The 25,431-nt window shown below is 45.7% G+C and overlaps 1 protein-coding gene across 1 annotated transcript; it reads left to right on the forward strand.

Moving 5' to 3' along the window:
* The first annotated feature begins 92 nt into the window (after positions 1-92).
* PCED1A (PC-esterase domain containing 1A) lies at positions 93-8,834 on the forward strand. The gene is made up of 7 exons (XM_007539586.2): positions 93-839; positions 2,555-2,634; positions 2,739-2,977; positions 3,071-3,221; positions 3,334-3,580; positions 7,668-7,928; positions 8,544-8,834. Exons 1-7 carry the CDS (start codon positions 716-718, stop codon positions 8,780-8,782), a joined length of 1,341 nt encoding a protein of 446 aa, XP_007539648.2. The 5' UTR covers positions 93-715; the 3' UTR covers positions 8,783-8,834.
* Positions 8,835-25,431: the final 16,597 nt, after the last annotated feature.

A 25,431-nucleotide genomic window follows, 5' to 3' on the forward strand; every position in this document is an offset into this window, starting at 1 on the left:
CCGCCGCTGCGGCCATTATTACTGTGGGCAATGGCACTGGACGGACGCCAAAACCCAACCCACACCCCGACCTAGTGTCCGTCTGGGTGGGCCCAGTTCTGGTCATCCCCTCCCCACCGCCTTCCTGTCCCCTCCCGCGTTGGGATTCGAACAGGGCTGGAGATGGGTGACCGGAAGTGGTAGTTTTGAGCATCAGTACTCCAGGTGCTGAGACCCGAAGAGCCTTTGGCGCCACCACGACGCATGCATGGCAAGCGCTGGGTGCCGGGTTGCGCACAGACTGCTGGCTGCTGGCCTGGACGCACGTGCCCTGCGGGGCGGGAACTGTGCAGAACCGACTCTCTTTTAGGCGAGCCTTGGAGCTCGCTGCTGGCGAGCGGGCTTGCCTTGCTCGCGTGTGAAACGCGCAGAGCCTGGGGACTCGGTAATTGGCACGAGCGGCCGTTTGCGCATGCGCGTGGCGGCGGCGGCGGCGAGCACGTGGCGAAGTGCAGGGCGGCGGCGCGCGGGAGGCTCCCCAGCGACCCGGAGATCTCCTGTCTCTGCAGCCAGATGAGACCACGGCTGGTGTTGTCATATGTCCCAGTCTAGCAGCGTCACCTCTGGCCTGTAGCCCTGCGCAGCCCAGCTTGCACTGAATTTCTGTCTTCGCAGGACTTAGTGGCCTCTCCCCGCAGCCTCTGTTGGCTGCGGCGTGGGCTGCGGCGTTAGAGGCATGGTCTTCTTTCTGGACAACCGGGAGCCTCGGCGCCCGCTGCGAAGCGTCATGGGCCACTTCCAGGCCTCCGAAGTGCAACAGCTGCTCCACAACAAGTTCGTGGTCATCCTAGGGGACTCAAGTGAGTGCTCCTCTAGGATCACACTTCCCTACCCCATGCCCTCCGTCTTGCTCTCTGCCGCCATCACAGACCTCCTGTCAACCCCTAGTTTGTTCCAATCCAATAGGGTGTTTTTTCCCCCCTTTCCATTTATTTATGTCAATTCATAGGTATCCTAACAGATAATCTACCTAGCTTAAGGGATATATATATATATATATATATATATATATATATATATCCCTTAAGCATATATATATAATTTTTTTTCTGATCAGAGCACTGAGCAGCTCTTGCTTATGGTTGTGCTGAGGATTGAACCTGGGATCTCATGAAAGTTTTTTTTTTTTTTTTTTTTGCACAACCATTATGCTATCTCCCTCTGACCAGCTTTTTTTTTTTATTTTTTAATTTTTTTCCCCCTCCAGGGTTATTGCTGGGCTCGGTGCCTGCACCATGAATCCACCGCTCCTGGAGGCCATTTTTTTTTCCCCCTTTTGTTGCCCTTGTAGCTTCGTTGTGGTTATTATTATTGCCCTTGTTGACGCAATTCGCTGTTGGATAGGACAGAGAGAAACGGAGAGAGGAGGGGAAGACAGAGAGAAGGGGAGAGAAAGATAGACACCTGCAGACCTGCTTCACCACCTGTGAAGCGACTCCCCTGCAGGTGGGGAGCCGGGGGCTCGAACCGGGATCCTTACGCCAGTCCCTGCGCTTTGCGCCACATGCGCTTAACCCACTGCGCCACCGCCCGACCCCCTCTGTCCAGCTTTTTAATAAATATCTGTTCTTTTAAACCGGAGCACTGCTCATTCCTGGCAAATAATAGTGCTGGGAATTGAACCTGGAGCATGGGAGTCTCAGAGATGAAAGTCTTTTCCATAATGACTATGCTGTTTTCCTGGTCCATGTTCAATCTTTTTTTTTTTTCTCCAGGGTTATCGCAGGGGCATGGTGTCTGCACTATGAATTCACTGCTCCTGGAGGCTTTTCCCCCCTTTTGTTGCCCTTGTTATTATTTGTTGTTAGTATTGTTGTTCGATAGGACAGAGAGAAATCAAGAGAGGAGGGGAAGACAGGGGGAGAGTAAAATAGACACCTACAGACCTGCTTCACCGCTGGTGAAGGGACCCCCCTGCAGGTGGGAAGCTGGGGGCTCGAACCGGGATCTTTACGCTGGTCCTTGTGCTTGTGCTTCGCCTCGTGTGCTTAATCTGCTGGGCCACTTCCCGGTGTCCCAATGTTCAGTTTTTTTACCCGATCTTTGACCAGCATTTTTCTCGATGACGATTTTCTATTATTTCCTGCATGGGAGAGGTGGATTATGTTATCTATCTCCTGGGTGAAATTATCAACTTCTGCCAGGTCATCATGGGTCACAGAATGCTAAATTGGAGGGTGGTGCATAGCTAGCAGGAACAGAGGCAGTGCCAAAACTTTTTTTAAAAGATTTCATTTATTTATTAATGAGAAACATAGGAGGAGAGAGAAAGAGCAGACATCACTCTGGTACATGTGCTGCCGGGGATCAAACTCAGGACCTCATGCTTGAGAGTTCGATGCTTTATCCACTGCGCCACCTCCCGGACCACAATATGCCAAAACTTTTTAACCACACTCTTTTTTTGTCCCTAAATTCACACAACATAGATGTGGTGTCAGGCACCCCCAGTTGTGGGATGGAGCCAGGGTGTGGTGAATTCTGCCTCAGCCTCTGCATCTCTGTCTCCCCACAGTCCAGCGAGCTGTGTACAAGGACCTGGTGCTCCTGCTCCAGAAAGATTCACTGCTCACAGTCTCCCAGTTGAAAGCCAAGGTGAAGGAAAGGAAGCACCCATTCCACTGGTGGGTGGGCACAAAGCCTAATTTGACAGGTTCCTTCTCCCTGGCATAGGCCTGATCAATTGGGGTGTTATGCAGGGGGAGCTGAGCTTTGAACAGGACCAGCTGGTGGCTGGGGGTCAGCTGGGTGAGCTGCATAATGGAATACATTACCGGGAGGTTCGTCAGTTCTGTTCCGCTTCTGGTCACCACCTTGTGCGCTTCTACTTCCTCACCCAAGTTTACTCTGAGTACCTGGAGGTCATCCTAGAGGAGCTGGCATATGGGCCTACGCCAGACCTGGTGATCATCAACTCCTGCCTCTGGGATCTTTCCAGGTTAGAACTGGGGGATAAGGATAGACTGGTGGGGGGCGGAGAGGCCATTCACCTGCCTGTGTGCTCTCACCCATGCTATGTGCTGTTGTACAGATATGGCCAATGCTCAATGGAGTGCTACCGGAAAAACCTGGAGCAGGTGTTTGTGCGCATGAACCAGGTGCTGCCAGAATCCTGCCTGCTGGTGTGGAATATGGCAATGCCACTGGGGAAGCGGATCACTGGGGGTTTTCTTCTGCCAGAGGCAAGTGATAGGGACCCTAGAAATGGAGGAGGCTACAGCTGATCGGTAGAGTACTTTTCATCCCTACTTTGCTTTATCCTGTGGCTCTGAGATGCTGCACTTTTTTACTTAGCTCCAGCCCCTAGCTGGCTCTCTGCGGCGGGATGTGATTGAAGGGAACTTTTATAGCGCCAAGTTGGCTGGGGACCACTGCTTTGATGTCCTAGACCTCCACTTCCATTTCCGGCATGCAGTACGGCATCGGCACCATGATGGTGTTCACTGGGACCAGCACGCCCACCGTCACCTCTCACACTTGCTTCTCATCCATGTGGCTGATGCCTGGGGCGTGGAGCTACCCAAGCATTGCTATCCTTCTGGTAAGCCCACCATCATGGGGAGAGTGTTAACGCACAGGGGACCCTCAGTACACAGCTCTGAAACTGAATGAGACAGATACTTGCTGGGGGCCAGCCCCAACAGGTTATTAGGGTATCCTGAAAGATGAGGGGCGTCGGCGAGAATGAAGTAAGAGGCACACCAACTGCTTCAGGAGCAGGAGAGAGGTACCTCTACCATGCTTAGGCAGAACTTTATTTTTATAGTCTCATAAGGCTTAGATCATAAAAACAAAAATCACCAAGGCTTTGATTATTAATACAAAAAGCACCAAGGCCTTGGTCACTAATATAAAAATCACCAAGGCTTTGATTATTAATACAAAAATCACCAGGTAAGAACAGCACAGGTAGGGAGTGAGGGAACACAGGGAGTGAGGGACTACTGTGACACCTGAGGGCATCTGGGGAGAACACGTAGCCACAATCCAGTCTGAATTTCTCTTATACATGGCTGAGTCACATATGTGATTTGAGTCTACAAGCATCACTCATATAAGGCATCATTAAAAAAAAAAAAAGCCTAACCCTACACATAATAGGAAATAGAAGTACTTTGAAGTAGGTACAGACATGGTATAGAAAGACAATGGGAGGGAGGGCATTTTGGGCTGCATTAGAAATAAAACACTTCCCTGGGAGTTGGGTGGTAGCGCAGTGGGTTAAGCACAGGTGGCGCAAAGCGCAGGGACTGGCATAAGAATCCCGGTTCGAGCCCCTGGCTCCCCACCTGTAGGAAGTCGTTTCACAGATGGTGAAGCAGGTCTGCAGGTGTCTGTCTTTCTCTCCCCCTCTCTGTCTTCTCCTCCTCTCTCCATTTCTCTCCTATCCAACAACAACGACATCAATAACAATAATAGCTACAACAATAAAACAAAGGCATAAAAAGGGGAATAAATAAAAAAAAAAAAGAAAGAAAACACGTCCCTGTGGGAACTGTTGATCTCTCAGCTCCTGCATACTCAATGGGGACATACTCCATAGCTTCTGTTCTCAGTTTTGTCCCTTAAGGTCTTGCCCTGTCTCATTGGTTGGCAACTAACCCCTTTCAGCCCCAGTGCCCAGCATAGTCACTGTCCAGATAGTACCAACAGGGTAGTGCTTGTTGAATTGGAACATGAATCATATCAGGAGGTTGTTTGCAGCAATACTAGAGGATGTTGGAGACACAGAGAGACTAGAAATGCCAGACATGGACTTCTGGGAGTTGGTGGCTAGGAGTTGGCATACTGGGAGGTGAATTAGGACATTCTATACTTTTCTAATTTTCAGGTGAGAAAAATGTTCCTCAACAGAGGATGGGTTGTGAGCCTAATTTGTAGTAATATAGGTCTTCTAAATTTAGTGTAAAGCTATAGAAATAGGGATGGGGGGGGACCATGCAGTGGTGTACTTGGTTAAACTCATAGATTATAGTGAGCAAGGACCTGGGTTCAAGTCCATGCAGGGGGGAAAGCTTCACAAATGTTGAAGCAAGGCTGCAGGTGTCTCTCTGTCTTTTTCCCTATTTTCCACTCCCCTGTCAGTTTCTCTGTCATTATTCAATAATTAATAATAAAAGAAAATAGAAATAGGGATGTCATGAGGATTTGTTGGGTAGGAAAATAATTTGCTAAGTTTTATCAGGGAAGGCCTGTTTGAGAGCTTATTTGGAGGTCCTAGCAGGGGGAGCACAGCTACTCACATACTCTGACTAAATACCAGCCCATCTTGATTTAGGGAAGGCTATCCTCTTTGACTGAATGCACAGCTTTGGAAATGATTCACATGGAGCAGTGAGGGAGGAATGGGACACTCACCTTGCCAGCCAGATCAGCTGAATCAACCCTAGCAATGAGTGGAGTGACAGGTGTCGCAGCCAGATAACCCTCATATCCATGGAAGGTCTGTTTGAAATACTGTGAAAACATGGAGCAAATGTGGAGACAGTATTGCCCAATAGAAGTGGAAACTCAGGACTTGATTGTGAACTGTGGAGGAGAAAGTAGAGATCTGGGCATACTTTGTGCAGCCAAGTAGTGGTTCACCCTACACAGTGCATCCTTTGCAAGCCTGAGGTCCTGGGTTCAATCCTCAGCACCACATACAACCAGAGGAAGTCTAGCATCTTCTTTCTTGCTTGAAAATCAGCAATTTGTCTTTCTGATGCAGCACTGGGGAATGGACCCAGGGCCTCACACATGCATGAGGCCACTGCTCAGTAGTCTCCCCAGGCTGATTTCTTTCATTATTTTTTAAAATTTTATTTATTTAATAGAGACAGAGAAAAATTGAGAGAGGAGGGGGAGATAGAGAGGAAAAGACAGATACCTGCAGCCCTGCTTCACCACTTGTGAAGCTTCCCCCTGCAGGTGGGGACTGGGAGCTTGATCCCCGGTCCTTGTGCTTGATAATGTATGCGTTTAACCAGGTGCCACTGCCCATGGCTCTCATTATTTAGGGAAAGGGAGCAAGGTGCTATAGCATGGATGGTACTGTGATAACATGCTGCATGCTTCATGAGTAGTGATGCAGTGCTCTGCTATCTCTCCTCCTCCTCCTCTGTTTTTCCCTTTGTGTCTTTTACCTTCTCCATGAAACAAACAAAACAGTCTGCAGAAGCAGTGTAATCATGTAGGTATGAAATCTCAGTGAAGCTTGGGAGGCAGGAGAAACATATTTGTCACAAAGCAGTTATGTTTGGTAGAAGAAATGTTGATGGGATGAGGTAGGGTTGTAAGAGACTGAGTAGTTGATGAGGAAATGGAAGCTTAGTAAAATACTCATTATGAAAGTTGGAAAGGACAAGAGGACCCGGGAAAGGTAGTGACAAGAAATTTAATTTTTATTTTATTTATTTTCTGGAGCCAGAATCTTATGTATGTGAGATTTACCTTATTTCTGGGTCCCTTCATCATCCATGTAGAGAGACAGAGAGGGAGAGACGCCATAGTTTCAGAGCTTTTCTGGGTGTCAAGACATTCCTGTGTGGTGTCAGGACTTAAACCTGGGCCACTCACATGGCAAGAAAGGTGCCCTACCCAGTGAGATGTCTGTTCAGTTCAGGATCTTTCTGCCCATGTATTGTTTGTAGGCAGGAACTAGGGAGAAGCTAAAACTATAGATGCAGGAACTGAACAGAGGGAAAGGACTCTGGAGGGGGAGCATGAGGTAAGAGCAGAGGCAGATGGATAGACTTGAGAAAGATGAAAAGGAAGGGCTGGATCTTGAGCTAGATCTGAAATGAGAAAGAATGAGGGAAACTAGGTAGAGGACAGAGGACCTCCTGCCTGGTGCATCTGTTTTCTCAGAGGAGGAAGAAGAGGGTTAGCATTATGGGCAGTTCAAGTTCAGGGTATCCTGTCTCCAAGATCTATTTAAAATACCCTGTTTGGGAGTCGGGCTGTAGCGCAGCGGGCTAAGCGCAGGTGGCGCAAGGCGCAAGGACCGGCTAAGGATCCCGGTTCGAACCCCGGCTCCCCACCTGCAGGGGAGTCACTTCACAGGTGGTGAAGCAGGTCTGCAGGTGTCTGTCTTTCTCTCCTCCTCTCTGTCTTCCCCTCCCTTTCTCCATCTCTCTCTGTCCTATCCAACAACGACAACAATAATAACTACAACAATAAAACAAGGGCAACAAAAGGGAATAAATAAATAAATATAAAAAAAATAATAAAATACCCGGTTCTTTCTTTTTCTTCTTTCTTTCTTTCTCCCTCTCTTTCTTTCTTTCTTTCTTTCTTTCTTTCTTTCTTTCTTTCTTTCTTTCTTTCTTTCTTTCTTCAAGCCCTGGGGAGCCCAGGGCTTGAACCGGGATCCTGACACCGGTCCTTGCACTTTGGTCCATGTGCACTTACCCCACTGCACTACCACCCACCCTCCTAAAATACCTATTTCTGGAACATGATGGCAGAAGATCTAGTGGAGGTTGTATGTTATACATGTATAAACTATTGTATTTACTGTCGACTGTAAAACATTAATCCCCAAATAAAGAAATACAAAGAAATATAAAAAAAGAAAAATAAAGAAAAAAGAAATATAAATATAAAAAAACTTAAAAAATAAGATCAAATACCTATTTCATCCCCAGACCTCAGGACTGCCAGCTGGCCAGAGTCGCAGCATCTGTTCCAGAGGAGGAGAAGGCAGCCCCCAGCCTTTGGGGAGAAGCTGGCCTTGCTCCCACCTCCAGTCTCTCCTATGCCTTTTCCCCACCCCTGTTCTCGGCCCTCACCACCTCCCCTTTTCCCACCCGTGCCCCAAAATGCTCCCTTTCTCCCAAGCCAGCCCTTCCCACCCCACGAATTCTTCAGTTATGATTCAATGGAGGACTTCTCACCACCTCACTTAGGTAAATGTCTTCAAAATCTCCCCCTCACACTGCTCCTTGCCTTGCTTCCTGTACCTGGGGGTGGGTAGGGTAAGAGGAACTGGGTACCCCTATGCCCCCTGGTTTGAATTTAGTTGTCATTGAGTCTGGAATACCATTTATGGACTTGGTCAACTCATTGTCACAGTGTCTTGGTTTGGAGGTAGGGGATGTGGTATTGCTGTTTTGCAAATGGGATAACTGAGGCCCAGAGAAACACATCCCATGAGGACTAGAGCTGCTTGGAGGCAGAGCTGGCTCATCCTGACTAGAAGGTTGTTTTTTTTTTTTTTTTTTTTGCCTCTAGGGTTATTGCTGGGGCTTGGTTCCTGCACTATGAATCCATTACCCCTGCGGCCATTTTTTTGATTTTTTTTGTGATAGGACAGAAAGAGATAAATTGAGAGGGGAGGGGAAGATAGCGAGGGGGAGAGATAGACACCCACAGACCTGCTTCGTCATTTATGACGTGACCCACCCTTCAGGTGTGGAGCCAGGGCCTCAAACCGGGATCCTTTTGCATGTGAACTTCGTACTATGTGCACTTAACCTGGTGCTGCTAGAATGCTTTTCTGATAAAAACTGGTTCTTTCGTAGGATGTGGTCCTCGAGTGAAATTTGTGCCTGGCCCCCTGCCACCTCCAGTTCCCAGTCGTGTGCCTCGTGGTCAGCACCGGGGTCCGGTGGTCCATCGGGGAAGACCACGCTGTGTACCCAATGGCCCCTACCGTGTGCCAAGGACGGGGGGTCCCTACAGGCAATGGCTTAGACGCTCCAACAGACTAATCCATAGATATGAACTGGGCAGACGGCCTCCTGCCCACTCAAAGATGTGACCTGAGCTGGCTGAATCTTGAGCTGGCTGTGTTGATGAGCTGGCACAGCTTGCTTGCTTGCTTGCTTGCTGGCTTGCTTGCTTGCTACCACAAATGCTGGGCTGGGGTATGTGTTCTTCCCAGCATTGACACCCATTGCTGTCACCAATAAATCCAAGGAGGAACAGAGTGGCATCTTCCTGTGTGTGAGAGGTGGGGTGGGGGCAGGGGCTGTTTCCCAAACCATCATTGTAAACGTTGGGGAGACTGCCCTTGGGCCTCCTCCAGCCTTGGGTCTTTGACCACGCTACACCATTAGGAACCATTGAATGTATTCTTCCTGCTGTCTCATGTACTCACTCTCATCTTAGATACTGAAGGTCTACTTTAGAAAAAGATGGAGAAGGAGGGACTGCTCTTGAACTTGATCTTGTCCCCTGCAGTCAGCAGCTCTTTGCAACTAGGAAATACCAGGGACTGGTTTTATGTGGAATTTGGATCTGGGTAATTCTTACTTAGACCAATCTCGCACATTTGGGCGTACATTCAACATGTAGACAGAAAGATACATAGCTTATTTTGCACAATTCTTGGCATGTGATGTGCACTCTAGAAATGCCTAGAACTACATTAAGCTTCCAAATCCAAGTGGGAGACTGATTAGGAACCGTTTTTTACTTAGAAACCATTTTGTTAAATTAGATGTAATGTGTAGCAGGAGAAAAACGAACACAGACCAACTTCTAGGTAAAGAGGTGGGGCAACTGAGGAGATGGAGAAATCCTAGGTAATGAGTAGGGACTCTGCCAAATACTGCAAGGATATTAAGAAAGTATAGGGTGACCCTGTGTTGATGACTTTGCTAAGCATCGAGGGTAGGGTGTAGGCTAAGTGGTGCCTTGGGTGGGGCTGGAGCTATGGGCTGATAGGTGGGGCAGGAAAACAAAGTGATCATAAGCACACCCTTCTTCTTCTAGCGTTTGCCCTTCTTCCGTAGCCAGTCAACAGGTCAGGTTGAAAGCTGTCAGGAGCTGCTTGTTGCTGGCTTTGAAAGTGACTGGGATCCATGTGGATTCAGTCTGCTAGGAAGGATCGTCAGTTTCCCCAATGAATGGGTACTCATAAGCACACCCAATAACCTTGAAATATGATTGGATGGAAGAGAGGGATGCAGATTTCTTATATTACCTTTCCATGCTGGCTATTGAAATTTTACCCTTGGCAAAAGATAAAACATCTCACACAAAAGGAGAAAAGTATTGATTCTTTGCAATCTACTAAGTGCAAATGAAAGGAGACTTTTTAAATTTTTAATGTGGCACCAGGGAATGAGCCCCGGGCCTCATACATGTGAGATACATTGAGTAGCCTTCCAAGCCTAATTAAAAAAAAATTTTTTTGAAAGAGAGAGACAGACAGACAGACCCTACAGAACCACTTCTATCCATCCATATCTCTTGGTATAGTCCATTATGCTCCCATGTGTACTGGGACTTGATCCTAAGACCTTAGTGCACAGTAAGACCTGGGCTCTACTCAGTAAGCCATTAACAAACACCAGTGCTGGGGAAGCTGGTACAGGCTGTGAATAAAATCTTCGGTAAGGCATTTGAGAATCAACTGATAACAGGATGCAAAGGCACCAGCACAGCTTCTGAACAAGCTTTTTTGTTGTTGTTGTTACAAATTGGCAAAAATGAAAAGAAAGCCCTTGCTAGGAAGATATGAGTAAATAATCTTTACTTTTTTTTTTTTTTTTTTGCAAAAGTAAATTTTTAATTTACAGAAACCCTGTCTTTGGAACATTCATTTCAATTGCATCTAGTTTGCCCAATCCTTTTTTTTTTTAAATCTTCTGCCTTTCCTCAAAACATTCTCCATCCAGACACTTTTACATCTTTGATTTTAGGACTTCTCATTGTTGCTAGAGAAAAAATTTTTATACCTGGATTGATTTACAAGAAAAATTACTATGACTTACCTAGCCCCAAAGGGCCCATTCTGTTACCTGTGATTCTGTTTTCTTAAAATTTTGCTCACCAGTCTTAGACTTTCTATGCCTTTCATATCCTAGTTCTAAAACTCTTGGTAAGTATGTTTGAGACTGTTCAGTGTGCTATCTCTGTAATTCTTCATCTGTATTTCCATGTTCTCATGTTATGTAGCTCTATCTTTGCCCACTGTATAACCTTTTCTTCAACATTCCTGTATAGGTAGATTTGAAGTTTTAGCATAAGGATAGAAGGGAACATCCAGGGAGGTATCTCAGGGGTAGAGCATAGGACTTGCATATTTACATAAAGCCTCAGATTCCACCCCTGGTAAGGTATATACTGGGCTAGTGCTCTGTTCTCATAAAACAAACCTTAAAAAAAAAAAAAAGAATAGAATGGACAGAAATTTTATTTTCAGTTTGTTGTAATAGAAGCATACATTCCAAGACACTATAAGGTTTGACTCTTTGTTATAGATTTTACTCACTCATGATTGGGAAATAAAAAAGTAAAAATTACCATGTAAAGTTATTACTTGCATTTAAATTGTTTCATGCAAATTGTAAAAATTATGAAAATCTGTTTCCCCAATTGGCAGGTGTACTATTTGTCAGTTAAATGTGATGGGACTCAAACTTCATTATATGAAAAACCATATATCATTTAATAAACAGTCTGATGCTGGCTCCCTCTCATTCATGAAATTTCAAGTTTTTAGAGAAGAGCTTGAGCTATTCCATTCCATTGTTTTGCCAAAGCACTCCTAAGCAATGGGGGGGGGGTCTATGAGCACTTCACTTGTGACATCAGTGTTTTGTAAGAGAAAGAAAACTAGTAGAATTTCTTTTCAAAACATTTTGTTTTATTTTTTAAAATTATTTATTTTCCCTTTTGTTGCCCTTGTTTTATTGTTGCTGTAGTTATTTTTTATAAAGATTCTTTTTTTAAGTATTATTTTCTCTTTTATTGCCTTTGTTGGTTGGTGTAGTTACTATGTTTGTTGTTGCTGATGTCGTTGTTGGATAGGACAGAGAGAAATGGAGAGAGAAGGGGGAGACAGTGAGGGGGAGAGAAAGAGAGACACCTGCAGACCTGCTTCACTGCCTGTGAAGTGACTCCCCTGCAGGTGGGGAGCTGTGGGCTCAAACCAGGATCCTTACCTTGGTCCTTGCGCTTTGCACCACATGCGCTTAACCCGCTGTGCTACCTCCTGACCCCCTATTCAAAACATTTTAAACAATCTGGAAGTTCTCCAACATTATTCTCCTGCTACATTATTAATTTCCCTTACAATGACTGTGTGGTGAGCTCACTTTTTAGTGTTTAGGCATGTCTACCATGTGTACTAGAGAAAGATAAAACTTTTGATGTCAAGGAAATTAACCTACTATGAAAAACTTCTGGGAGTCAGGCGGTAGCTCAGCGGGTTAAGCACATGTGGCACAAAACGCAAGGACTCTCAAGGTTCCCGGTTCGAGCCATCAGCTCCCCATCTTCAGGGGAGTCGCTTCACAGGCTGTGAAACAAGTCTGCAGGTGTCTTTCTCCCTCTCTGTCTTCCCCTCCTCTCTCCATTTCTCTCTGTCTTATCTAACAATGATGACATTAATAACAACAACAATAATAACTACAACAACAATAAAAACCAAGGACAACAAAAGGGAAAATAAATTTAAAAAAAAAATCCTTCTGGTAATCGGGCGGTAGTGCAGCAGGTTAAGTTCACTTGGTGAGAAGCGCAAGGACCGGCATAAGAATCCAGGTTGGAGCCCCCAGCTCCCCACCTGCAGGGGAGTCGCTTCACAAGCGGTGAATCAGGTCTGCAGGTGTCTCTCTTTCTCTCCCCCTCACTGTCTCCCCCTCCTCTCTCCATTTCTCTCTGTCATATCTAACAACAACGGCATCAGTAATAACAATAATAACTACAACAATAGTAAAAAACAAGGACAACAAAAGGGAAAATGAATATAAAAAATTAGGGAGTCAGGCGGTAGTACAGCAAGTTAAGTGCAGGTGACACAAAGCGCAAGGACCTGCGTAAGGATCTCAGTTTGAGCCCCCAGCTCCCCACCTGCAGGGGAGTCACTTCACAGGCGGTGAAGCAGGTCTGCAGGTGTCTATCTTTCTCTCCCACTCTTGTCTTCCCCTCCTCTCTCCATTTCTGTCTGTCCTATCCAACAACGATGACATCAATAACTACAACAATAAAACAACAAGGGCAACTAAAGGGAATAAATAAATATTAAAAAAGAAAGAAAGACAAATTTCTCTAGTAGGGTATAATTGACAGACATTTGACCTGTTAAATTTTGACATATAAACACCATGGAACCATTACCACAATCAAGATAACAAAATTTAACTTTCCCCTCTTTCCAGTCCCTTCTTACCTCTTCCCTCAACCTCATATTTCTCTGTCCCCATCTGCCAAGAAACCACTAATATACTGATCTACTGTTATTATAGATCAATTTGCATTTTACATAGATGGAATCATTCTCATAGGTACTCTTTTTTTTTTTTTCCCCTAATCTGGCTTCTATCAGTCTAATCAATAAGATTAATGGAACAATGTGGGAAATGTTTCCATTTTATAGATGTCATTAGTTCATTGTTTTTTAAATTTTTTAAATGTTTATTTTCCCTTTTATTGCCCTTGTTTTTTATTGTTGTTGTAGTTATTATTGATGCCGTCGTTGTTAGGACAGAGAGAAATGGAGAGAGGAGGGGAAGACAGGGAGAGAAAGAGAGACACCTGCAGACCTACTTCGCCTGTAAAGTAACCCCCCTGCAGGTGGGAAGCCAGGGGCTCGAACTGGGATCCTTACGCTAGTCCCTGCGCTTAACCCACTGCCCGGCTCCCGTTCATTGTTTTTATAAGTTAGATTGCCGATTGTATGGCTATGCCAGTGTTTGTTGACTTGTTTGCTGAAGGACATTTGAATTGTTTTTAAATTTGAGCTGATATAAATAAAAATTGCTACAAATGTTTATGTATTAGTCTGTTTCTTTTAATTTTTTTTCTTCAACCACAGCCCTGCTCAGATCTGGTTTATAGTGGTTCCTGGATTGAAGCTGGGTCTTTGGAACCTGTTGCATGAAAGCCTTTAATATCTACATATACATATATATTTGTTTTATTTTAGTGAAAGAGTGTGTGTGTGTGTGTGTGTGTGTGTGTGTGTGTGTGTGTATGTGTGTGATACAAAAGAAGGACACATAGAGAAAGGCCAGAACACTGCTCAGGTCTGGCTTATGGTGGTGCTGGGGACTGAACCTGGGACCTGACAGCTTCAGACATGAAAGTCTTGTTTGCATAACCACTATGCTCTCTCCCAGTCCTTAAAATATTTTATTATTTTGCCTCCATGGTTATTGCTAGGGCTCTGTCCTGGCACTATGAATCCACTGCTTCTGGAGGCCTTTCCCCACCCTCCCTTTTTTTTTTAATATTTATTTTATTTATTTATTCCCTTTTGTTGCCCTTGTTGTCTTATTGTTGTAGTTATTATTGTTGTTGTCGTCGTTGTTGGATAGGACAGAGAGAAATGGAGAGAGGAGGGGAAGACAGAGAGGGGGAGAGAAAGACACCTGCAGACCTGCTTCACCGCCTGTGAAGCGACTCCCCTGCAGGTGGGGAGCCGGGGTTCGAACCGGGATCCTTATGCCGGTCCTTGTGCTTTGCGCCACCTGCGCTTAACCTGCTGCGCTACAGCCCGACTCCCCCCACCCTCCCTTTTTATTGAATAAGACAGAGAGAAACTGAGAGAGGCAGGGGAGAGGGAGAGAAAGATAGACATCTGCAGACCTGTTTCAAGCCTCATAAAGTGACACCCCCTACAGGTGGGGAGCTGGAGGCTTGAATCCAGATCCTTGTGCTTCATGTTATGTGTGCTTAACCCAGTGTGCCACCGCCCAACCGCCCAACCCATATTTATCAGATAGAGGCAGAGAGTAATTTAGAGGGGAGAGGAGATACGTAATAGAGAAACACCTGCAGCCCTGCTTCACCGGTCATGAAAATTTCCCCCTGCAGGTGGGAACCAGGGGCTTATGCACTGTGATGTGTGCACTTAACCATGTGCACCACCATCCTGCCCTGCAAGTCTTTTTTGCATAATCACTGTACTATTTCCCCAGTGCCTACATAGCATATATTTTCAAATATTTTGGATAGATAAGTAGGAATGAAATGATTGTATCATGAAGCTGCCAAATGACTTTCCAAAGTGTTTGTCCAACTTCACATTCCTACTATTGATGTATGAGGGTTGTAGTTTCCTCCAAATTCTCTGTTTTTTTTTAAAGTATTTTATTTATTTTAGTTTTGAGAGAGATGCAGAGAGTGAAAGACACAGAAAGAAAAATACCAGAGCACTGCACAGCTCTGGCTTATTGTGGTGCAGGGGATTGATATGAGCCAACAGACAGAAATTTAGAGCGAATGGGAAATAGAGAGGAAGAAAGAAACTTCAGCCGTCCTAACACTTGCGAAGCTTTTCTCCCTGAAAGTGGGGACTGTGGACTTGAATCCAGGTCCTTGTGCTTGGTAACTTGTGCATTCAGCCAGGTGAGCCACTGCCCAGCCCCTGAAACTTCATTGTTATCAAAGTGTTTTTTCTATTTTTTTTTTGTTTTATGTATTTATTTTACAAAATTACTTGTCAAACGGGTTTAAATCCACACGATTCCCACACCAGAGTTCTAATATTCAGTCTCCTCATTGCAAGCCATTATAGTTCCCCAAGGTTGTAGACAAGGGGAACCATCATCTCTACAACTATCTGTCTATATTTATACATAATTGCTCCCTTAGGAGCATAATTTTTCCTTAGGTGGTGCAGGATTGAACTTGGACTTCTTGGTACCTCAGGCATGAAAGTCTTTTTGTGTAGCCATTATGCTATCTCCCCAGACCTTTTATGAAAGTGCTTTTTTTCCCCCTATTATTCTAGTTCCTTTACACTTTCATAAGTTAAAAGATATTGAAAGATGAGGGTTACGATGTACAAGGACCCAGGTTTGAGCCCCTGCTACCTACCTGCAAAGGGGACGCTTAATGAGCAGTGAAGCAGATCTGCAGGTATTTATCTTTCTCCCTCTTTATCTCTCCCTTCCCTCTGTTTCTCTCTGTCCTATCAAATAAAATGGGGACGGGGAGATGAGGAAGAGGAAGAGATAGTAATAGACTACTGCTCAGCTCTAGCATAATGTAGTGCCAAGGACTGAACCTGTGATGCCCACACCCAACCCAGCCAGGGCCTCAGGTTAGCAAGTTGGTGCTCTAGCAGGTTGAGCTATCTTCTTAGCCCTTTTTTTAAAATAGTTTTTTAATTATTAATCTTATGCCATCAGGGTATATCTCTGGGACTCAGTGCCTATATAAATTCATCTCTTGGGGACTGGGCGGTAGTGCAGCGGGTTAAGCGCACGTGGTACAAAGTGCAAGGTCCAGATTAAGGATCCTGGTTCGAGCCCCCGGCTCCCCACCTGTAGGGGAGTCGTTTCACAGGCGGTGAAACAGGTCTGCAGGTGTCTATCTTTCTCTCCCCCTCTCCGTCTTCCCCTCCTCTCTCCATTTCTCTCTGTTCTATCTAATGACAACATCAATAACAACAGTAATAACTACAACAATAATAAAAAAGGCAACTAAAGGGAAAATAAATTAATTAAAAATAAATTCATCTCTTCCAGCATCATATTTTTTCCTTTTTGTGTGATACGACAGAAAAATTGAGAGAGGAGGGGTGATATAGAGGAAGACAAATACATGCAACCCTGCTTTACCACTCATCAACCTTCCCTCCTGCAGGTGGGGACCAGGGTCTTGAACTTCGGTCCTTGCACATGATAACAAGTGCACTCAACCAGGTACACCACCACCTTATTCCTACCCCCTCTTTTTAAGTGGCCTAGGAAGTGAAACCAGGACCTCATGTATGTACAATATTGCCAAGTCATCTCCCTGGCTCATCTACAGTTTTAACATTTTAGAGAGAGAAAAAAAAAGTGGCTGGGAGAAGATAGCATAATGGATATGCAAAGAATTTCTCATGCCTGAGACTCCAAAGTTCCAGATTCAATCCCCAGCACCACCATAAACACACATAAACACAATAATGACAACAACAAAAATGGGGAAAAACGGCCTCCATTTTTCAGTGGATTCGTAGTGCAGGCAAAACAAAACAAACAAACAAACAAACAAAACCATGCAAACAGAGGTAAAGCCATTAGGCTCCTATCAGACTTCTCATCACAAACCTTAGAAGCAAGAAAGGAGTGGAATAATATATTCACAATATTAAAAGATAAGGATTGCCAGCCATGAATATTCTATCCTGCCAAATCATTCTTCAAGTATGAAGGAGAAATCTTCCCCAACATATAGAAACTGAAGAAACTGAAGGAATTCACCACTACCAATCCTGCCTTGCAAGAATTACTGTAAGGAGTCCTGCATTAAAAGAAGCAACGGAACTCCAGGGTTATTGCCGGGGTCGGTGCCTGCACTATGAATCCACTGCTCCTGAAGGCCATTTTTTCGCTTTTGTTACCCTGGTTGTTTTACCATTGTTGTGGTCATTATTATCGTTGTTATTGATGTCATCGTTGTTGGATAGGACAGAGAGAAATGGAGAGAGGAGGGGAAGACAGAGTGGGGGAGAGAAAGACAGACACCTGCAGACCTGCTTCACTGCCTGTGAAGCAATTTCCCTGCAGGTGGGGAGCTGGGGGCTCAAACTGGGATCCTTATGCCGGTCCTTGCTCTTTGTGCCACCTGTGCTTAACCCACTGTGCTACCGCCCGACCCACTAGGAACTCCATTTGAGGTTGTTAATGGCAGATTAGAATTGAGAACACAAACAGCAACGAAAGAAGCAAATAGGGAAAGGAAGGGGAAATGGACCGTGATATGAACAATGTTGGTGAACCAACACCTACTATCAAAGACCTAGATATTAGACTAGAAACTCTAAAATCTAAAAGAAAGGGGCAGGGTGGTGGCACCCCTGGCTGAGCACATGTTACCATGCACAAGGACCCAGGTTCCAGCCCACAGTCTCCACCTGATGGGGAAAGTTTTGCAAGTGCTGAAGCAGTGTTACAGCCATCTATCTCTATCTCTCTATCACATGCTTCCCTCTCAATTTCTGGCTGTCCCTAGCCAATAAATAAATAAATAAATAAATAAATAAATAAATTACAACAATAAAAATAAAGTAACTCTAAAATCCCAATCTTTTTTTTTTTCCTCCAGGGTTATTGTTGGGTTCGGTGCCTGCACCATGAATCCACCGCTCCTGGAGGCCATTCCCCCCCCCTTTTTTTGTTGCCCTTGTTGTTGTAGCCTTGCTGTGGCCATTACTATTACCATTGTTGATGTTGTTCGTTGTTGGACAGGACAGAGAGAAATGGAGAGAGGAGGGGAAGACAGAGAGGGAGAGAGAAAGATAGACACCTGCAGACCTGCTTCACTGCCTGTGAAGTGACTCCCCTGTAGGTGGGGACCCGGGGGCTCGAACTGGGATCCTTACACCGGTCCTTGCGCTTTGCGCCATGGGCGCTTAACCCACTGCGCCACCGCCCGACCCCCAAAATCCCAATCTTTGCCTCACTTTGGTTGGAACTGAAGGAAAAGTGTTGGGTGGGATGGGTTAGGAAGAGAGGGATGAAAACTAGATAACTCTACATGTAGGTAGAACTTGGGAGACAGTCAGAAGGGGGAACACAGGGTGAAATTTGGACTGGAGTGGAGTTCTGCACCAAAGCGAGGAACTCTGGGGAGGGAATGGAAGAGGAGAGCTTGAGGGAGCTAGGTTGGGAGTGAGTTTTTTTTTTGCAGACACTCATGATGCAGAGTGAGGATATGGCACCCATTTGTAGACAACTGCTGTAAACCATTAACCGTCCGGATAAGATGTAAAAAAAAAAAAAAAGAAAGAAAGAAAGAAAGAAAAGAAAAAAGAAGGAAGGAAGGAAGGAATGATCATATAGTTTAGTTTAGTAAAATAGCAAATTATAGGTCTGGCAAAATATCTCACTTGGGTAGTGTGCTGCTTTGTCATGTGTGCAGCCCCGGTTTTTGTCTGACCTCCACTGTATTAAAGCATCGGTGCTGTAGTCTCTTTCACTGTCTCTAATAATTAGAAAAATATATTAATTCATTTTTTAAATAAATTTTTGTGGTAGTTGTTTCCAGGGCTAGCTTTTTCAGATGGAGAGGGAGAGACAACACAGGCCCGAGGCTTCCCCTAGTAATGTTCTCATGCGATGGCCCAGGGGCTCAACAGATACCCTTCCAGGTGCGCTAACTTACTAGCACCAGGTTTTTGTTTGTTTGTTTTTTAACGGTAAGGCAGTCTTGTCTTGTGTTTTTTAAAATGGAAGGAGTTGTGTAATTTGGACATGTTGAGATGGTATTTCCTCCTCTCAGAAACCACCCAAGCAAAAGTGAAAATGAGAAACAGATGCAAATCCCACATCTGATGACCAGGAGAGAACAAAATCCCAAGCAATGAAACTGATGGGGAAACAGGCAGTGGAATCACTGGTTGGTACTAATCACTTTGAAAATTACTGTGGAGCATTATTAAAGCTGAACATTAACATATTTTTTATCTAGCAATTTCCCATCTGTTGCTCAAAAGACTTGTACAAGAATATTATTCATAGGCATTTTATTCAAAGAAGCCAAAACTTGGAAACAAGCCATATCTCCATCAACAAGAGAATGAATACATCGTTATTTTCCTATACAATAGGACAGCACACGCTGATACTGAACAAACTATTAATAGATGTAGCAACATGGGTCAATTTGTTATTGATGTCGTTGTTGTTGGATAGGACAGAGAGAAACGGAGAGGAGGGGAAGACAGAGAGGGGGAGAGAAAGATAGACACCTGCAGACCTGCTTCACTGCCTGTGAAGCGACCCCCCTGCAGGTGGGGAGCCGGGGGCTCGAACCGGGATCCTTACGCCGGTCCTCGCGCTTCGCGTCCTCTGCGCTTAACCAGCTGCGCTACCGCCCGACTCTCGTCATTTTATTTTATTTTATTTAAAAATATATATTTAATATTTATTTATTCCCTTTTTTACCCTTGTTGCATTTTATTTTTAAGATGAAAAAATATGTGAAAGATAAGGAGTCAGTATAAAGGAAGCAAGAGTCAGCTTCAGAATACAGAGATGGTTGCTCAACAAATAACTTTTCCAAGCTTGTCTGCATCCAGACCTCTACAGAATCTCACAACAGTCAGAAGGCCGTCTGCGGGAGGAACGGGGTATCAGACTAGGACTAAGAGTTATAGGCTCAGTGAGGCTAGTTAGATTGGGCCCTTCCTTCCCTTCGGCCCCTTCTTCAGCAGGGTTGATTCTCAGGAGTTCTGTTCTCCATTTGGGTCAAGAGGTGGAGTCAACCAAGCCTCCACTATGATGACAGTGGGTTCTAGGATACACTCACCTTCCAGCTTCTTCATCCCGGCCCCCAGCCAAGCCCAGTTGCAGGAGCTGGGAATCTCCGCGAGGGGGCGCGCCTTGCATCTTCGGTCTACGGATCGTTGTGCAGACTTCCGGAATGCTGGCCATGCTCCGCGGGGATTTAGCATCTTCCTGGTGTGAGTGCCAGCTGTCCTTCACTCTCCGCTAGACTTAGGTTTCTTTCCTAGCCTCGGGCGCCACGGCCTCGCTTTGCCTCCAGAGTCAGCACCCAGCGCTCTCCCTGGCACCTCTAGTCTAGGGAAGGGTGCGGTGCGGGCGCCCTCCGGGGATCCCCACTGTGACCTTCCCTCCCCACGCCCAACCTCGCGTAACCACTGCAGGACAGCAGCCCCTACCTAACCTTCTAGGCGCCCCGGCGGGATGCAGCCTCTTCCCTCCTAGCCACTGGGTGGGGGTAGAGGGGGTCTGCTGACACGGCCTCCTTGGCCCTGCTTGCACCCCTGGGGACCTCCCTGCCTAGCACAGGCCGCCGCCTCCTCTCGGCCTGATGTGGTTTCCCTCCTCTCTTGTGACTCAGGCTTTTTGGTGTAGAGATCTGCGATACCCCCCAGCCCCCAACCCCTAGTCTGGGAAGAGCGCCCCTTCCGGCTTCCTGGAATCGACCCTCCGAAGTACCCCTTCCAGACGCCACCCCGCTCCTTGCCCCTGGGGTCTTTCTCAAGTCCCTTACACTCAACCCTCTTAAGTCTGCGACATTCTACTCAACTGCTCCCAGTACCTTGGGGGTGTGGGGGGCGGGGTGCTGTTGTGAATCTGTAGGAAGCTGAGTCCTGGGCTGACACCGCTTCCTCTGCGCTTCCCTATTGATCCGGATGCTTCAGGCCAGGCCACAAGGATCCCCACCCCCAACAGAGCAGGCTGGGGAGGTGGGGAGGGCGAGGAAAGGGAGGGCAGGCAAAGATACCCACCCAGCGTTCAGGTCATTAGGGCCACTAGAGCCATCTGGACTGTGTAATCTAGTCCAAATAGAAGATATTTAGAACCCCATCATGTTAGCACTTATATTCGCCCCAGGCCTTGCATATTTTAGCTTTTATCTCTACACAGATGGTCTTTGTCTACATTTAAAGGAATTTCAGAAATTACTCTCAGGAGATCATTTTTCTTTCCCCTCTGCCAGATCCCTCACTTTATTCTCCTTTATCTTTACATCTCTTTCTCATTTTCCTGCCCTGAGAGTCATTCCATTCTGTTTGTTTTATGTCTTTTTACTAGAGAAGGAGGAAAAGGAGGAGAAAAGTATCTTGCTTTGTGGGTGTGTGCTTTAAATGTGCATAAAAGTTGTGTTCCCGGGAGTCAGGCGATAGCGCAGGGGGTTAAGCACACTTGGTGCAAAGCACAAGAACCAGCATAAAGATCCCGGTTCAAGCCCCTGGCTCCCCACCTGCAAGGGAGTCCCTTCACAGGCGGTGAAGCAGGTCTGCAGGTGTCTTTCTCTCCCCATCTCTGTCTTCCCCTTCTCTGTCCATTTCTCTCTGTCCTATCCAACAGCAGCAGCAGCAATGACAACAATAACGATAAACAACAAGGGCAACAAAAGGGAATAAATTAAAATTTTAAAAAGTTGTGTTCTCATTTACACTGGGACTTCTGGGTCAACTCATGTAGCTTACACCTCTCCAGCTGCTGCCTCCTCGTTTGGCCACCCCACTCTGTCAGTTATTCGCAGGCTTAAGCCCTTCTTATGCAGGCTTATCAAACACCAGTGCACCATGTCACCAGGGAGTCATCAATGCAGCCTATAACTCAGCAGACCCAGGGTGGCCTGGTAATCTGACTTCCAGCCAGCTCCATGGTGATGGGTGATGCCCAGATAATGCCCATTAGCCCTGGGGCCACACTGTGAGAAGCCACATTGTGGACCTCTGTGAAAATTCACTCTGGCTGCAGGGTCACTGGTATGTGTTGAACTAATTGTGGAGAAGAGAGGAAGGACTTCTTGATCTTGCTTCCCAGTGCATCTGGTGGAAACCAAAAATCTCTTTTCTCCTTACCTAGAGTGGCCTCAAGATCACCAATGCAAAATGAGGGAGGCTGCTTAAGAATCCTGACTTTCGGGAGTCGGGTGGTAGGGCAACGGGTTAAGCACACATGGCGCAAAGCACAAGGACTGGCTAAGGATACCAGTTCGAGCCCCCGGCTCCCTGCAGGGGATCGCTTCACAGGCGGTGAAGCAGGTCTGCCGGTGTAAAAAAAAAAAAGAATCCTGACTTTCAGGGGCCAGGTGGTAGCAAAGTGGGTTAAGCACACATGGTATGAAACCCAAGGACCTGCATAAGGATTCCGGTACAGTGCATTTGTAGTGCAGACACTGAGCCACAACAATTACCCTGGAGCCAAAAAAAACCCAAAATCCTGGGGCTGAGTGGTGGAGAACCTGGTTGAATGCACATTTTACAATGCGCAAGGACCTGAGTTCAAGCCCCCGTTTCTCACTGCAGGAGTAAAGCTTCACAAGTGGTAAAGCAGAGCTGCAGGTACATCTCTGACTCCCTCCCCCTTCCTCTCAATTTCTGGCTGTTTCTACCCAAGAAATAAATAAAAGATAATAAAAAAATAATATATATTTTTTAAAAATCCTGCCTTTCAGGGTTGGGTGGTGGTGCACCTGGTAGAGTGCATATACTATAAAGCAGGAGGACACCAGTTCAAGGTCCTGATCCCCACTTGCAGGGGTGAAGCAGTGCTGCAAATGTTTTTCTTTCTTCCTATCTGCCACTTCCTTCTTGATTTCACTGTCTTGAAAATCCTGGCTTTCTCTCAGACAGGTATTCTACAGAGGGATCAGGTGGTGTCTTATCTATATGAGCACATAGGCTGCAATACTCAAGGACTCAGGTTCAAGTCCCTGGTCCCCAGCTACAGGGGAAAAGCAGTGAATAGTACTGAAGGTGTCTCCCTCCCTCCTTCTGTATTTCCCTTTCTCCTCTCAGCTTCTCTCTTTATCAAATAAGTAAATATCATATTTTTAAAAAGGATTTTTTTTTCTTTATTTACTAATGAGAAAGATAGGAGAAAAGAGAGAAGGAGCCAGGCATCACTCTGGTACACGTGCTACTGGGGATTGAATTCAGGACCCCATGCTTGAGAGTCTAATGCTTTATCCACTGCACCACCTCCCAGACCACTAAGTAAATTCTTTTTTTTTTTTATTTAAAATTTTTTTTAAATTTTTTAAAATATTTATTTTATTTATTCCCTTTTGTTGACCTTGTTTTTTTTTTATTGTTGTAGTTATTATTGTTGTTGTCTGTTGTTGGATAGGACAGAGAGAAATGGAGAGAGGAGGGGAAGACAGAGAGGAGGAGAGAAAGACAGACACCTGCAGACCTGCTTCACCGCCTGTGAAGCGACTCCCCTGCAGGTGGGGAGCCGGGGTTAGAACCGGGATCCTTATGCCGGTCCTTGTGCTTTGCGCCACCTGCGCTTAACCCGCTGCACTACAGCCTGACTCCCCCACTAAGTAAATTCTTAAGAACAGATACTAAGAATCAAGTCGTACTTCCTCCACCACTTTCCTTTTAGTAACTTGTAGGAAGGACTAGGACTCAAAAAACCTGGCCTTGCCACTAGCAAGTAGCTATCTTTCTTGTCTCCAAAATGGGAAAATAGGACTACATAATAGCTCACCTGGTAGAGAACACACACTCTGTCCCAGGTTCAAACCCTTGGTCCCCTCCTGCAGGGAGAAAGCTTCATGCATGTTGAAGCAGGGATATAGGTGTCTGTCTCTCTCCCTCTCTATCTTCCATTCCCCTCTTAATTTCTCTGTCTCTATCCAATAATAAATAAAAAGAGAACACACTTTACCATGCTCATGGAGCCAGATTCTAGCCCTGGCCACCACATGGGAGCACCATGCAAAAGGGAAGCTTCACAAGTGGTGGAGTATACTGTGGTGTCTCTTCCCTCTCTGACTCTCTCTTCTGTCTCTCATCATCTATCTGGAAAAAAAGGAAGAAAGAAAAATCTTCCAGGAGCACTAGAATAATTCAGCCCCAGTGAAGTACTAGGGTAGCCCTGGTGGCCACTAAAAAAATAAAATAAGGGGACCAGGAGTTGGAGTACGAAGCACAGGGACTAGTGCAAGGATCCATCTCTCTCTCTCCCTCAAATCATGAATAGGAGTGTCATTCTAAGATCCCCACCCATATATCAGAACCTCCCAGGGACCTTAAAATAGGTATTCTTACTCTTGTTTTCACTCATGAAGAAAATGTTTAAGTTCAAAATGGTCTAACAGTTCCGACCAAGAAAAGCGACAGTGAAGGGATTCAAACCCAGCTTCACTTAATATGCCACAGCCAGTGCTAACTACAAGGCTATATCTTCACGTCCTGTCTTGACCTTGCTTCCAAGCCACATTTGAAGGAGAATCACAAGGGAATGGGAAGGAAGGATTATGTTTTAGGGTTGTAGGCACTTAACCAGAGGCAGACAGGGCTATGAAACTCAGCAGCAAGTGGGTTTTAGTAAAAATGATTCCGAATCCTAAAAGTCTAGGGTCTGAGCATTTAAGTTACAGGAGAAGAGAGAATTTTAGGTGTACTATCTTATAGTTGTCTGGTCTTTACATAAGCTTTATCTTTAACTCAACAATGTCACAACAAAGTTTGTACCCACTTAACATGGATGCTCAGAAGGACTGGCTGAGGCCATAGGTTGTTAGAGGGGTTTTAGGGTTTTAGATAGAGTATGATCAGGACTGGGTGAGAGTTTGGGAGGCTCAGGGGTGAGGCGGGTGGGGGTCAGATGGGAGATTCTCACCTGTAGCTTGAGCTGTTATCTTGACAATAGCTGATTACTTGCTACTTTGTTTAGAGGGCTAACAGCGTGAGACTTGGTGCCCGGGGCATCAACTGATGCCACTTCTCAAGGTCTTCCTGGTGCTGGGAATTATTTGTCGGGTCAGAGGATGACTGCCGGCCCTGGACACACACTTGAGAATCAAGGTCCTCGTGAGAATTCATTTTGGGTTGTCTGGTCACAGGGTATGTGTGCTGATCTAATTTGATCTGTGGGTTAGATTTCCCTGCCCCCACCCCACCCCAGCTTCTGGCATCAAACCCCAGTCTCCAAGCATTTCACAATCAGGAAAGTCCAACATCTGCACATTCTGAGATCTCACAGCACATGACCTGTCACACATCTTACCCACACCCATCTATTCCCT

The sequence above is a fragment of the Erinaceus europaeus genome, chromosome 1, assembly GCF_950295315.1.
Source record: "Erinaceus europaeus chromosome 1, mEriEur2.1, whole genome shotgun sequence".
NCBI classification, from domain to species: Eukaryota; Metazoa; Chordata; class Mammalia; order Eulipotyphla; family Erinaceidae; genus Erinaceus; species Erinaceus europaeus.

Excerpts from the sequence above, each read along its gene's own strand:
- PCED1A (XM_007539586.2), top strand. The coding sequence starts at position 716 with ATGGTCTTCTTTCTGGACAACCGGGAGCCTCGGCGCCCGCTGCGAAGC. Across the intron at positions 840-2,554 it reads GGTCATCCTAGGGGACTCAA|TCCAGCGAGCTGTGTACAAG; the intron begins GTGAGTGCTCCT and ends GTCTCCCCACAG. Across the intron at positions 3,222-3,333 it reads GGGGTTTTCTTCTGCCAGAG|CTCCAGCCCCTAGCTGGCTC; the intron begins GCAAGTGATAGG and ends TTTTTTACTTAG.